At 42.2% G+C, this 13,020-nt stretch overlaps 1 protein-coding gene across 1 annotated transcript in view; it reads left to right on the forward strand.

Moving 5' to 3' along the window:
* The window catches only part of LOC106569213 (E3 ubiquitin-protein ligase HECW1), a 62,441-nt gene that overhangs the window by 37,911 nt on the left and 11,510 nt on the right, over positions 1–13,020 (forward strand). The window contains exons 11-25 of the mRNA XM_014140349.2: positions 4,542–4,692; positions 6,388–6,512; positions 6,722–6,855; positions 7,077–7,262; positions 7,503–7,637; positions 7,787–7,892; positions 8,004–8,100; positions 8,794–8,877; positions 8,977–9,080; positions 9,241–9,355; positions 9,524–9,637; positions 9,928–10,080; positions 10,422–10,520; positions 11,424–11,553; positions 11,738–11,884. Coding sequence (XP_013995824.2) covers positions 4,542–4,692; positions 6,388–6,512; positions 6,722–6,855; positions 7,077–7,262; positions 7,503–7,637; positions 7,787–7,892; positions 8,004–8,100; positions 8,794–8,877; positions 8,977–9,080; positions 9,241–9,355; positions 9,524–9,637; positions 9,928–10,080; positions 10,422–10,520; positions 11,424–11,553; positions 11,738–11,884 — 1,880 coding nt within the window. The remainder of the gene's footprint in view (positions 1–4,541; positions 4,693–6,387; positions 6,513–6,721; positions 6,856–7,076; positions 7,263–7,502; positions 7,638–7,786; positions 7,893–8,003; positions 8,101–8,793; positions 8,878–8,976; positions 9,081–9,240; positions 9,356–9,523; positions 9,638–9,927; positions 10,081–10,421; positions 10,521–11,423; positions 11,554–11,737; positions 11,885–13,020) is intronic.

Genomic DNA, 13,020 nt, shown 5'->3' on the forward strand with positions numbered 1-13,020 from the left:
GCTCTGAGGGTTGTCCAGTCCTCTTCTGGCTGTCCCGATGGAGATTATAAGAGTACAAGGCTAGATTGTTTTTCAAGATGTTCAAACATTCCTAAATGACCAGCAGGGCCAAATAATAATCATAGTTATAGAAGGGATTTAGCTCATCTGACAGGCTTGTCTCACTTGGCAGCTCGCGGCAGGGCTTCCCTTTGTAATCAGTGATAGTTTGCAAGCCTTCCACATCTAACGAGCGTTAGAGCCATTGTAGTAGGATTCAATATTAGTCCTGTACTGATATTTGAGGGTTTAATGGCTTGTCGAAGATCGTAGCGGGATTTCTTAGTGTCCCGCTCCTTGAAAGCGGCAGCTCTAGACTTTAGCTCAGTGGGGATGTTGCATGTAATCCGTGGCTTCTGGTTGGGATATGTACAGTACCAGTCAAATGTTTGGACATACCTACTCATTTCAGGGTTTTTCTTTATTTTTACTATTTTCTACATTGCAGAATGATAGTGAAGACATCAAAACTATTAAATAACACATATGGAATCATGTATCATGTATTAACCAAATCAAAATATATTTTGTATTTGAGGTTCTTCAAAGTAGCCACCCTTTGCTTTGATGACAGCTTTGCACACTGTTGGCATTCTCTCAACCAGCTTTGAGGTAGTCACCTGGAATGCATGTCAATTAACAAGTGTACCTTAAAAAGAAAGGAGGACCAAGGCACTCTTCATATAATTAATTCAAATGCCTTTATTTGTATTGCATGTTCTATAGAAACAACGTTTTTAAAATCTGACGCATTTCGGCTGCATGGCCTTCGTCAGGGGTACAAAGAAATAATACAATGTCCTCTTTTAAAACAGCTTTTCCAATTAGCCCTAATTTGAAGAGGGACTGGTTACAAAATTGATTGGACACACCTAGTAAGCAATACTATATACATTAAAAGTGAAATACTGTACCTATGTTATCAAAAGATTAAACTCCAAACTAGAAGTATCAGAACGCCTAGAAAGGTAGTTCTAACCTTAAATATGACTGGGAGAAGTGTTAAGAATAAGAAAGCAATATATTCCATAGTACACTAGAACACAGCAAACATGAACAACAACAGTCTAAACATAGCTTAGGGCAATTGTGCAAAATGTCCACTAGATGACAGCAAATGGACCTATCACGACCCTACAGGAAGGGTGAGAAATCCATATCTTCATTTAAACCATGGTACTTAGTGGCCTGTAGTTTGTAAATCCCAAAACTTTCCCTTTGGTTTAACTGTTTAAGACAGTCCCTTTTTCTAATTGAGGCCAGAACATGATCAATACCCATAGCTTGTAGGGAGGCAGGGTTGCCATGGTGTAAGGACTTGTAGTGCCTTGCCATGGGGTAGTCTTCATTGCCTACCCGTATGGCGCACTTGTGTTCCGCTAAGCGGTCTTGAAGGCGTCCTTTGTCCGTCCAATGTAGAACACCTTGCACTGTGGACATTCCAATCTATAGATGACATGAGTGGTTTTGCAGTTAATGAAATGCTTGACTTAATACTCCATTTTAGAAGCTGTCTCAACAAAATACTTTTTCTGTGCAATATTTCTGCAATGGTTACATTTAAAAGAGCCCTTGGGTTTGTGGTCAAGCCAAGTTTTTTGAGAGTCACCAGGAAGATAGCTGTGGAATAATTTGTCATTTAGAGTAGGACATCTCTTAAAGCTTATGACTGGTGGCTCAGGGAAAACTTGGCGTAGTAGCGAATCACTTTGGATGATTCCCCAATTATTTTTAAGGATTCTTTTAATGTTCTCTGCTTCAGTGCTGTATTTTGTAACAAAATACATTCTCTCTGATGTATCACGAGGCACTCCCCTTCGCAACACGTTCTCTCTGTCAAGTATTCCAGCCCTTATACCTGCATCTTTCAGGATCTGAATGCTGTAGCCCCGATTCAAGAAGTGATTCTCCAATTCAGCAGATTTGACACTGTAGTCTGTTTCCTGATCTTCTGTATACAGTCGTGGTCAAAAGTTTTGAGAATGACACAAATATTAATTTTCACAAAGTCTGCTGCCTCAGTGTCTTTAGATATTTTTGTCAGATGTTACTATGGAATACTGAAGTATAATTACAAGCATTTCATAAGTGTCAAAGGCTTTTATTGACAATTACATGAACTTGATGCAAAGAGTTAATATGTACAGTGTTGACCCTTCTTTTTCAAGACCTCTGCAATCCGCCTTGGCATGCTGTAAATTAACTTCTGAGCCACATCCTGACTGATGGCAGCCCATTCTTGCATAATCAATGCTTAGAATTTGTCCACCCGCCTCTTGAGGATTGACCACAAGTTCTCAATGGGATTAAGGTCTGGGGAGTTTCCTGGCCATGGACCCAAAATATCGATGTTTTGTTCCCCGAGCCACTTAGTTATCACTTTTGCCTTATGGCAAGGTGCTCCATCATGCTGGAAAAGGCATTGTTCGTCACCGAACTGTTCCTGGATGGTTGGGAGAAGTTGCTCTCGGAGGATGTGTTGGTACCATTCTTTATTCATGGCTGTATTCTTAGGCAAAATTGTGAGTGAGCCCACTCGCTTGGCTGAGAAGCAACCACACACATGAATGGTCTCAGGATGCTTTACTGTTGGCATGACTCAGGACTGATGGTAGCGCTCACCTTGTCTTCTCCAGACAAGTTTTTTCCGCATGCCCCAAACAATCGGAAAGGGGATTCATCAGAGAAATGACTTTACCCCAGTCCTCAGCAGTCCAATTCCTATACCGTTTGCAGAATATCAGTCTGTCCCTGATGTTTTTCCTAGAGAGAAGTGGCTTCTTTGCTGCCCTTCTTGACACCAGGCCATCCTCCAAAAGTCTTCGCCTCACTGTGCATGCAGATGCATTCACACCTGCCTGCTGCCATTCCTGAGCAAGCTCTGTACTGGTAGTGCCCCGATCCCGCAGCTGAATCAACTTTAGGAGACGGTCCTGGCGCTTGCTGGACTTTCTTGGGCGCCCTGAAGCCTTCTTCACAACAATTGAACCGCTCTCCTTGAAGTTCTTGATGATCCGATAAATGGTTGATTTAGGTGCAATCTTACTGGCAGCAAGCCCTTTTTGTGCAAAGCAATGATGACGGCACGTGTTTCCTTGCAGGTAACCATATTTTACAGAGGAAGAACTATGATTCCAAGCACCACCCTCCTTTTGAAGCTTCCAGTCTGTTATTCGAACTCAATCAGCATGACAGTGATCTCCAGCCTTGTCAACACTCACACCTGTGTTAACGAGAGAATCACTGACATGATGTCAGCTGGTCCTTTTGTGGCAGGGCAGAAATGCAGTGGAAATGTTTTTTGGGGATTCAGTTCATTTGCATGGCAAAGAGGGACTTTGCAATTAATTGCAATTCATCTGATCACTCTTCATAACATTTTGGAGTATATGCAAATTGCCATCATACAAACTGAGGCAGCAGACTTTGTGAAAATGTATATTTGTGTCATTCTCAAAACTTCTGGCCACAACTGTACTACCCCTACCTTGTCACAACACAACTGATTGGCTCAAACACATTAAGAGGGAAAGAAATTGCACAAATGAACTTAACTAGGCACAACTGTTAATTGAAATGCATTCCAGGTGACTATCTCGTTAATAGAATGCCAAGAGTGTGCAAGGCAAAGCTTGGGAGGCAAAGCTTGGCTATTCAAGGCAAAGCTTGGCTATTTTGAAGAATCTCAAATATAAAATATATTTTTTGGTTACTACATGATTCCATATGTGTTATTTCATAGTTTTGATGTATTCACTATTATTCTAAAATGTAGAAAATAGTAAAAATAAAGAAAAACCCTGAGGTGAGTAGGGGTGTCCAAACTTTTGACTGGTACTGTACATATCCCAACCAGCCATGGATTACAGGCAACATCCCCACTGAGCTAAAGTCTAGAGCTACCGCTTTCAAGGAGCTGGACACTAATCCAGACACTTATAAGAAATCCCGCTACGATCAAAATAAAGAAAAACCCTTAAATGAGTAGGTGTGTACAAACTTTTGACTAATATTGTACATACAATCACTGTGGGGATGATGTTGTCGATGCACTTATTAACGAAGCCGGTGACTGATGTGGTAAACTCCTCAATGTTATTGGATGAGTCCCGGAACATATTCCCATCTGTGCTAGCGAAACAGTCCTGTAGCTAAGCATCTGCTTCATTGGACCACTTCTGTATTGAGCGCATCACTGGTACTTCCTGTTTGAGTTCTTGCTTGTAAGTAGGAATCAGGAGGATAGAGTTATGGTCAGATTTCAGATTTGCCAAATGGAGGCGAGGGTGAGCCTTGTATACGTTTCTATGTGTGGAGTAAAGGTGATCTAGAGTTTTTCACCTCTAGGTGACATGCTGGTAAAAATGAGGTAAGACCGATTTTAGTTTCCTTGCATTAAAATCACTGGCCACTAGGAGTGCCGCCTCTAGATGTGCATTTTCTTGTTTGCTTATGTGTGTGTGTGTGTGTGTGTGTGTGTGTGTGTGTGTGTGTGTGTGTAGACTGGGAGGCACGTGTGGACAGCCATGGTCGTGTGTTCTATGTGGACCACATCAACAGGACCACCACGTGGCAGAGACCCACTTCAGCAGCCACGCCCGACGGCATGAGGCGGTCCGGATCTGTTCAGCAGATGGAACAGCTCAATAGAAGGTGAGTGAAGGGGTAGAGGGTAAGAAAGAGAAGAGAGCTAGGGAGACAGTGTCTAAAACACAGTTCTGTAGTCATGTTGTAGTCACTACACTTTTTTTGTAGTCACTACGATACTTTTGGGATTGTTTCTTCATTTTATGTTCAAAAAGCTCAACTGAAAACATACATTATATAGGGCCATTTGGTGGTTGTAGGAAGAATGTAAAGCCTCTTTGTTTTTTGGATGATTTTCATAGGTTCAGTTCTTTATGAGTATTGGGGAGTTTTGTATTAAGATGAAATTATTGAATCTCTTTGATACCAAAATATTTTGTGTGCTGAACATTTGGTATGTGCTGTGGCTGCTTGCTTTGTAAGGTGTGATTTTTGTGGGGGCTTATATTAGAGCCATTACTAGAAGAACTCTCCATCAAATGCCTGAGATATTTTGGATGGAGAAAGAATTACTTGACAGTAAAAATCAAATGAGAAATGTGCAGAACAGGCTGTGAATAAGTGTTATTGCATAAGTGTTATTATACAACTGCAGTGCATGAAATCTCTTAACGGGATTGGGGAGACAGAAAGCGATGGAGGAGAAATTCATTTAAATGGTTATTGCTGCGCTGGTGGAATTCGCTGTATGTGTCTGGAATGAGAAGCGTGTCCAATTGGAAGCATGAGCAGTGGACAGTGTCGGGGCTGTGTCAGAGATCTTTTTCATTGTCAGACTTCACATGTGTAGAAGACTATTATGGTGGTATAATCCATTGATCAATGGTCTCAAATTCAATTCCTTTCTCTCTGGGGCTTTGTGAGTATAAGATTGAGTTCTGACCCTCTTCTCTGGATGAATTAACATTGAATTCAATAACAAAAGTCAATAGTCAATGGAATACAACTGTATTTTATCCCTTTACGGGCAATTAAGAATCTGCACTAAATATTACTGGCAGACAAATTATGACATTTCAAGCTGGATTTGACTGCATAAACTCAATGAGTATGGTTACATGCACACAATAATGCAATTATTGTTGATAGTCAGATTAATATAATAGTTCTATTAAAATGTTTATACATGCTTTGTAAGAAGAACGATTTCCCTCATAATCCTGTTTACATGGTCAGATCTGAAATCAGGCTACTGAAGGCACTCTGATAAATGCAGAAAATCACCAATCAAAATAAACGTTCTACCACAGCGTACATGTTATTTTTGGGAAGCATATTTGATTCTGAGTTTGGACATATAAAGTTTGCATGTGAAAACTACTTCTAAGACGCATACATTCAGTTGTTTCCGAACTCACTTCACTCATGCTAAAGAGGGAGGCTCGCTCGGCTGGTGCTAGCCCATACACAGATCAAATACACGGCTGGAACACGGATGAAGGTGTTAACATGTCCTAATAATTCTAAAGATTGCTCAGAAAACCAGGTGTTTTAATCTGCGTATGTTTACTTCGATGTTGACCTTATGCATATTAAGATAAGCAGAGTAAGGTGTTTACATGATTACTGCATAATCTGCCTACTGCCATAGTCAGTTTAGAATCAAATTATTACTGTGCATGTAAACGTACTCAGATAAGAGATAGTATATGATAAGTCGTGTTCACTGGTTTCTTGCAATCTTAAAGAATTGGTCTATATGCAGGCAGCGCTGCTCTGATTTCTGGATGTTTGGTAAATGTGTGCTGGTGTGTTTGTCAGGTACCAGAGCATCCAGAGGACCATGGCCACAGACAGGAGTGAGAATGAAGGAAGCAGAAGCAGGAGTGAGAGAACAAGCCTCAACAACAACAGCAGTGAGACTGACTCTCCTCCAATGGCTAATGGTGAGTAGGACCACACCACAATGTCACAATTACAGAATGCAATAAGCTGATGTGCAATTTAAGTGTAGTCTTGCTTTGTAAAACTAATGGGTCTACACAGATCCTGTTTAGTGAGAGACTTATCAAAGTACTACATACATACAACATTGTACATGACAGTCACCATTCAGTGAATTTAACCTTTATTTTCTCCTGGTCTGTGTGTGTAGAGCTTAGAAGAGACAGCTCCTCCTCATCGTCATCATCTCCAGTCAACAGTCAGAAAATCACAGCTCTGCTACAGAGCCCAGCGGTGAAGTTCATCACACACCCAGAGTTCTTCACTGTCCTCCACGCCAACTATGTGAGTCGCTGTCTCCCCAGTGGACGTTTATAACTCTACACAGTCAGCATGGCTCATCTGACAAATAAGCATAATTTCCCTTTGAACAGCAATATCAATGCTTAGTAACATATTGTAGTCTTCAGTAACAGATGCTGAATATTCTTCCATTTTGGTTCAGATTGGTTGCATATGGTGTTTCTAGTTTCCATGGTCATGCCGAGCTCTTCTTCTCTTCTCAGGGGGCCTATCGCATGTTCACCAGCAGTACGTGCCTGAAGCACATGATCCTGAAGATTCGTAGAGATGCTCGTAACCTTGAGAGGTACCAGCACAACAGAGACCTGGTCACCTTCCTCAACCGCTTCTCTGACGCCCAGCTGGAACTGCCCCGGGGCTGGGAGATCAAGACTGACCCTCAGGGAAAGGTGCAGAGACAAAGATCCTCAGTTCATCCACAGATAACTCACCCACCTATTCACATAAGGGCTGATTGTACCTTGGTTGAAAGATGGAAAATATGTGGGAAAAAGGAGGGGGTGGGGTGGTCTGAATAAGTATACTAATGATTCTATTGATTTGGTATTTGCCTTCAGATCTAGCAGTGTTTAGATTTGTGTTTCTAACTTTGGTAAGTTTTTACCTGTAACATCTTCTCTTTGGTCCAGAACTTCTTTGTGGACCACAACAGCCGGGCGACCACGTTCATTGACCCCAGAATCCCCCTGCAGAACGGTTGCCTGCCCAACCACCTGACCCACAGGCAGCACCTGCAGAGACTACGCAGCTACAGCGCAGGAGAGGTCAGGACACAGCACACAGAAGACATTTCCTTGTTTTTAAGTGTAGTAACTGTTTAATTGGGGCCATTCATGTATTAGAATGATGGAAATATGGAATTGATGTATTTGCTTGTTTATAACTGATCCTTTTTTCATATGTATTTTTTCAGGCCTCTGAGGTCTCCCGTAGTCGAGGTGTGGCCTTGTTGTCACGGCCAGGGAACAGTGTGGTGGCAGCAATACGAAGTCAGCATCCCCCAGACCCAGTGCCACAAGGTGTGTACTGTACATACACAAAGAACACAGTCATAATTCACATTTACCATATAGTTTCTGTTGCGTAAGTCTAACTGTCTTCTGAACTCAATGTCTTCCTTCCACTCACAGCTTATAATGAGAAGATAGTGGTCTTCCTGCGTCAGCCTGGAATATTAGAAATTCTAACAGAGCGCCAGCCAGCCCTGTCCAGGAACCATTCCCTGAGGTAGATACCACTGGGGGATGAATTGGATTTGTTTTTCAAATAAGGACCTTGTAGATTCAGAGAATGTGAATATTTCTCACTCACCACTGTATTGGTTCCTTTGGGAAAAATAAAGGGTAACGCCTTACATTAGTGCCCTTATTACTGTGTAACTACTCATGTAATTACAGTGTAACAAGTCTTGTAATTACTCATTATTACTTATAGCAGTAACCCTAACCTTACCCCTAACCCTAGCGTTATGTTCACATCCTGGTTCAACCCTAACCCAAGCCTCAACCATAACCCTAACCCTAGCTTCATATCCACATCCTGGTACAACCCTAACCCCAACCTCAACCACAACCCTAAACCTAGCTTCATGTCCATATCCTGGTTCAACCCTAACACAAGCCTCAACCTTAACCCTAGCTTCATGTCCACATCCTGGTTCAACCCTAACACAAGCCTCAACCTTAACCCTGACCTTAACCCTAGCTTCATGTCCACATCTCGGTTCAACCCTAACCCCAGCCTCAACCACAACCCTAACCCTGAAGTAACCCTAAGTACGGAGTAATAATGAGTACTTGTTACACTGTAATTATAGGAATAGTTACACAGTAATAAGGATTATAAAGTTATTCTATGTCAGGTTTGATAAAACACACCTACCCAGTCTAGTCCAGATTATAGTGTCATGTGTGCTTGCAGGGAAAAGATCCACTACATCAGAACAGAGGGCACCCAAAGACTGGAGAAACTGGCATGTGATGCAGACCTGGTGATACTACTGAGGTAGGATGCAACTGTTCATATTACCCCTGAAACACATTTGTTTTGTGTTGTAGTATTGTAATTATTTTCATTTTTGTAACTTTTTGGTTCTCTATACAGCTTGTTTGAAGAGGAAATCATGTCATATGTTCCACCCTCCTTCCATCCTGGCTTCAGCTTCTCTCCTCGTTGTTCACCTGGGTCTTCACCACAGAGTTCTCCAGGTGGGTTTGCACTAATGACAAATGGAGAGATAGTGGGTTGAAAATGTACACACAAGAACATTTGGTTAATTCACAAGAATTGGTCAAATAAAAACGTCACAGATGGTTATCCTGGTGTGGTCTGTGTGTCATGTCATGGAATGAATGCGCTTGTCAACAGGAATGTCGAGAGCGAGAGCACCTGCCCCGTACCGGAGAGACTTTGAGGCCAAGCTACGCAACTTCTACAGGAAACTGGAGGCTAAAGGCTATGGCCAGGGTCCAGGAAAAATCAAGTAAGGAAAACTGTCCAGCAACATGATCACTCACACCTTTTTATGTAGTTACAGCTCTATACAACCCTACTGTTTCTAAGAAACTTTAGGGTTGTGTGTGCAAATTAGCACCATATTGTATATCCATGTCTGTGTTGCTCAGCATCCTATGATGTTGTTGTGTTCCAGGCTTATTGTCCGGAGAGACCACCTGTTGGAGGGTACCTTTAACCAGGTCATGGCCTACTCACGCAAGGAACTACAGAGGAATAAGCTCTACATCACCTTCATAGGAGAGGAGGGGTAAGCCAAAGCTGCTTCTATTGACTTGAACACAGACATTACAACAAAGAGGGACTTTGATCCGTAGAGTTCAACCATTGCATGAAAGTGCATGTCTTTACAATTATTGAATTCAATTCAGTTACTTGAAAAAGTAATGCATGTGTCAAGAAAGAACCCCCTCTCGTCTTTTAAAGAATGAACTGCTAGTTTTTGGGCGATATAGAGGATAGTGCATGTCTGTTTCATTCTTCTGGCATCACTGACTGCTACTGACATAACTCTGGTCTCTTCTCTTCCCACGCCGTCAGGCTGGACTACAGTGGGCCATCCAGAGAGTTCTTCTTCCTGCTGTCTCAGGAGCTGTTCAACCCCTACTATGGCCTGTTTGAGTACTCAGCCAACGACACGTACACCGTCCAGATCAGCCCCATGTCCGCCTTCGTAGAGAACCATCTGGAATGGTGAGGAGAGCATCTGTTCGTCCTGTGTTTAAACTTCCTTCAAACTCATGAAACCTGGGTTGTGTTCATTAGGCACCAAAGGGAAGACAACTGACTAACTGGGAGGGACGACCTTGACTTGTCAAATAAGAAACACTCTTTTTGTGTTCTGTTGCAAAGCTTTTTCAAGTGTTTTCCATTGTCCTAATGAACATGACCATGGGCTTGTTCTTATTTGTTTACTTATTGGAGACAGAAAATGAATGGGTTTCATGGAAGTCTCATGTGATGAGACCTAAACAATTTCATTGCATTGGATTTGTAATTGTGTGTGAGACCTGTCTCTGTGTGTTTTTGTGCAGGTTCCGGTTTAGTGGGCGTATTTTGGGACTGGCGTTGATCCACCAGTATCTCCTGGATGCCTTCTTCACACGGCCCTTTTACAAGGCTCTCCTCAGACTGTGAGTTTGTCTGCCCGCACGCCCGCCTGTCTGTGTGTAACCGATGTGAAATGGCTAGTTAGTTAGCGGTGGTGCGCGCTAATAGCGTTTGAATCGGGTGACGTCACTCGCTCTGAGACCTGAAGTACTTGTTCCCCTTGCTCTGCAAGGGCCGCGGCTTTTGTGGCGCGATGGGTAACGATGCTTCATGGGTGTCAGTTGTTGATGTGTGCAGAGGGTCCCTGGTTCAAGCCCAGGTTGGGGCGAGGAGAGGGACGGAAGCTATACTGTTACATTGATGCTGTTGACCCGGATCACTGGTTGCTGCAGAAAAGGAGGAGGTCAAAAGGGGGGTGAGTGTAACCGATTTGAAATGGCTAGTTAGTTAGCGGTGGTGCGTGCTAATAGCGTTTCAATTGGGTGACGTCACTCGCTCTGAGACCTGAAGTAGTTGTTCCCCTTGCTCTGCAAGGGCGCGATGGGTAACGATGCTTCGTGGGTGACAGTTGTTGATGTGTGCAGAGGGCCCCTGGTTCAAGCCCAGGTTGGGGCGAGGAGAGGGACGGAAGCTATACTGTTACATTTGTCTGTCTGAATTGAAAGAAAAATTATCCAGAATGATTAGTGCGCAATCAGGCATAAATGTTGCCAGTAGTTTTAGACTTAACACAGTCAACCCAGATTGACTTTCTAGCGTGATAACTAAATACAAGTCTCTCCAGATAGGATGATGATAGGCTACAACAACTGACAGAATCAGCATTCTTTACATTTACTCACAAAGCAAATGTACGTCAGGCTAGTGAGTGCGTTAATCACTCCCCTTAATTGACTTTAAGACTGTAATATGGATTGCTTTGTGCAGTAATAGCTAGTGAACCCCACAGAAGTTCATGTGTGAGATAAATATGTTTACCTGTGCAGAGCCACTGACCTGAGTGATCTGGAGTATCTAGATGAGGAGTTCCATCAGAGTCTACAGTGGATGAAAGACAATGACATCACTGACGTGCTGGACCTTACCTTCACTGTGAATGAGGAAGTCTTCGGACAGGTATGTGTGAAGTACTAATACGTACAGTGTCTAAACACATAAACCCATAGCAAGCTGAAGCACTGTATAACATGTTATTTTTTTACAGTGTATATACTTCAGTATACTGTACACTTTCATGGGGACTTTTCCATTGTAAGATTTGTCTGTATTGTTATATGGATATTACTCTCTTTGTGGGCAGGTAACAGAGAGAGAGCTGAAGTCTGGAGGGGCCCACATTAATGTGACAGAGAAGAATAAGAAGGAGTACATTGAACGCATGGTGAAGTGGAGGGTGGAGAGAGGAGTGGTCCAGCAGACAGAGGCACTGGTCAGAGGCTTCTATGAGGTAGAGCAAACACTCTCAGGGCAACAACCATTGGCCATGGCATGATTTCCCCCCAATATTTCCAATTTGGTTTATTGTTTTTCCAGCCTTGCTATGATTTAAGAGGTTTTTCACTTTGTAATTCAAATATGATTTCTTAAAGTTTCTTAGAATACAATAGAACATGACTGTCAAATGAAATCAACAAATCAATGATGGGAGCAATGTGTCTAAATATGTGACCCGACCGGCTCGGGTTACATATTCGAAACAATTATTTGAAATTGTGTTTTTTATATTGGATAAAAGTAGAAACTCAGAGCTAGAAAATGGTATATCATACACTGCAGTTGAGGAACAATGGGAAAGTAATTCTGCTTTGAAAGTTAATAAACTTGTAACCCTACTTTTGAGAAAATGGCCCTTGAATGTTTTGGTACACCTACTGGAGAGCTCTTCTTCACACACCCTTAAGACTTAGCCGCACCCATGTCTTTAAGGATTCACATTTGAGACCATGTGCTAAACAGAGTGAGTAAGGTAGTGTAGTAAACTACCAAAGATTTTAAGAATAGCAATGGTGAAAGAAGTAGCAAAAATACACTATCTATTCCTTGGCCTATATCCTAATCTGACTTTGGTGCAGGTCATGTTGTTCTTCAAATTACCGTCTCTGACAAACACAGACTATATCAAATAAAATCTAAGTTTATTTGTCACATGCACAGGATACAAAAGGTGTAAACGGTACAGTGAAATGGTTACTTGCATATTTGCATAGTAGCAATATCAAAAATAGAAAGTGCCCAGATAAATATTTTATAAATATTAAATGATTCTTACCCAGACACACTTGTCTAAATTGATGGGTCGTGTGAAAGAAATGCTATAACCACCCCCCAGCCACATCTAGCTGAGTAGATGGGTCACTATTGTCTAGACCAGTGGTTTCCAAACTTTTTAATAGTCCCGTACCCCTTCAAACATTCAACCTCCAGCTGCGTACCCCCTCTAGCACCAGGGTCAGCGCACAACACAATTTAGTTTTTTGCCATCATTGTAAACCTGCCACACACACACACACACTATACAATACATTTATAAAACATAAGAATGAGTGTGAGTTTTTGTCACAACCCGGCTCATGGGAAGTGACA

Source organism: Salmo salar, chromosome ssa14, assembly GCF_905237065.1.
Source record: "Salmo salar chromosome ssa14, Ssal_v3.1, whole genome shotgun sequence".
In the NCBI taxonomy this organism is placed as follows: Eukaryota; Metazoa; Chordata; class Actinopteri; order Salmoniformes; family Salmonidae; genus Salmo; species Salmo salar.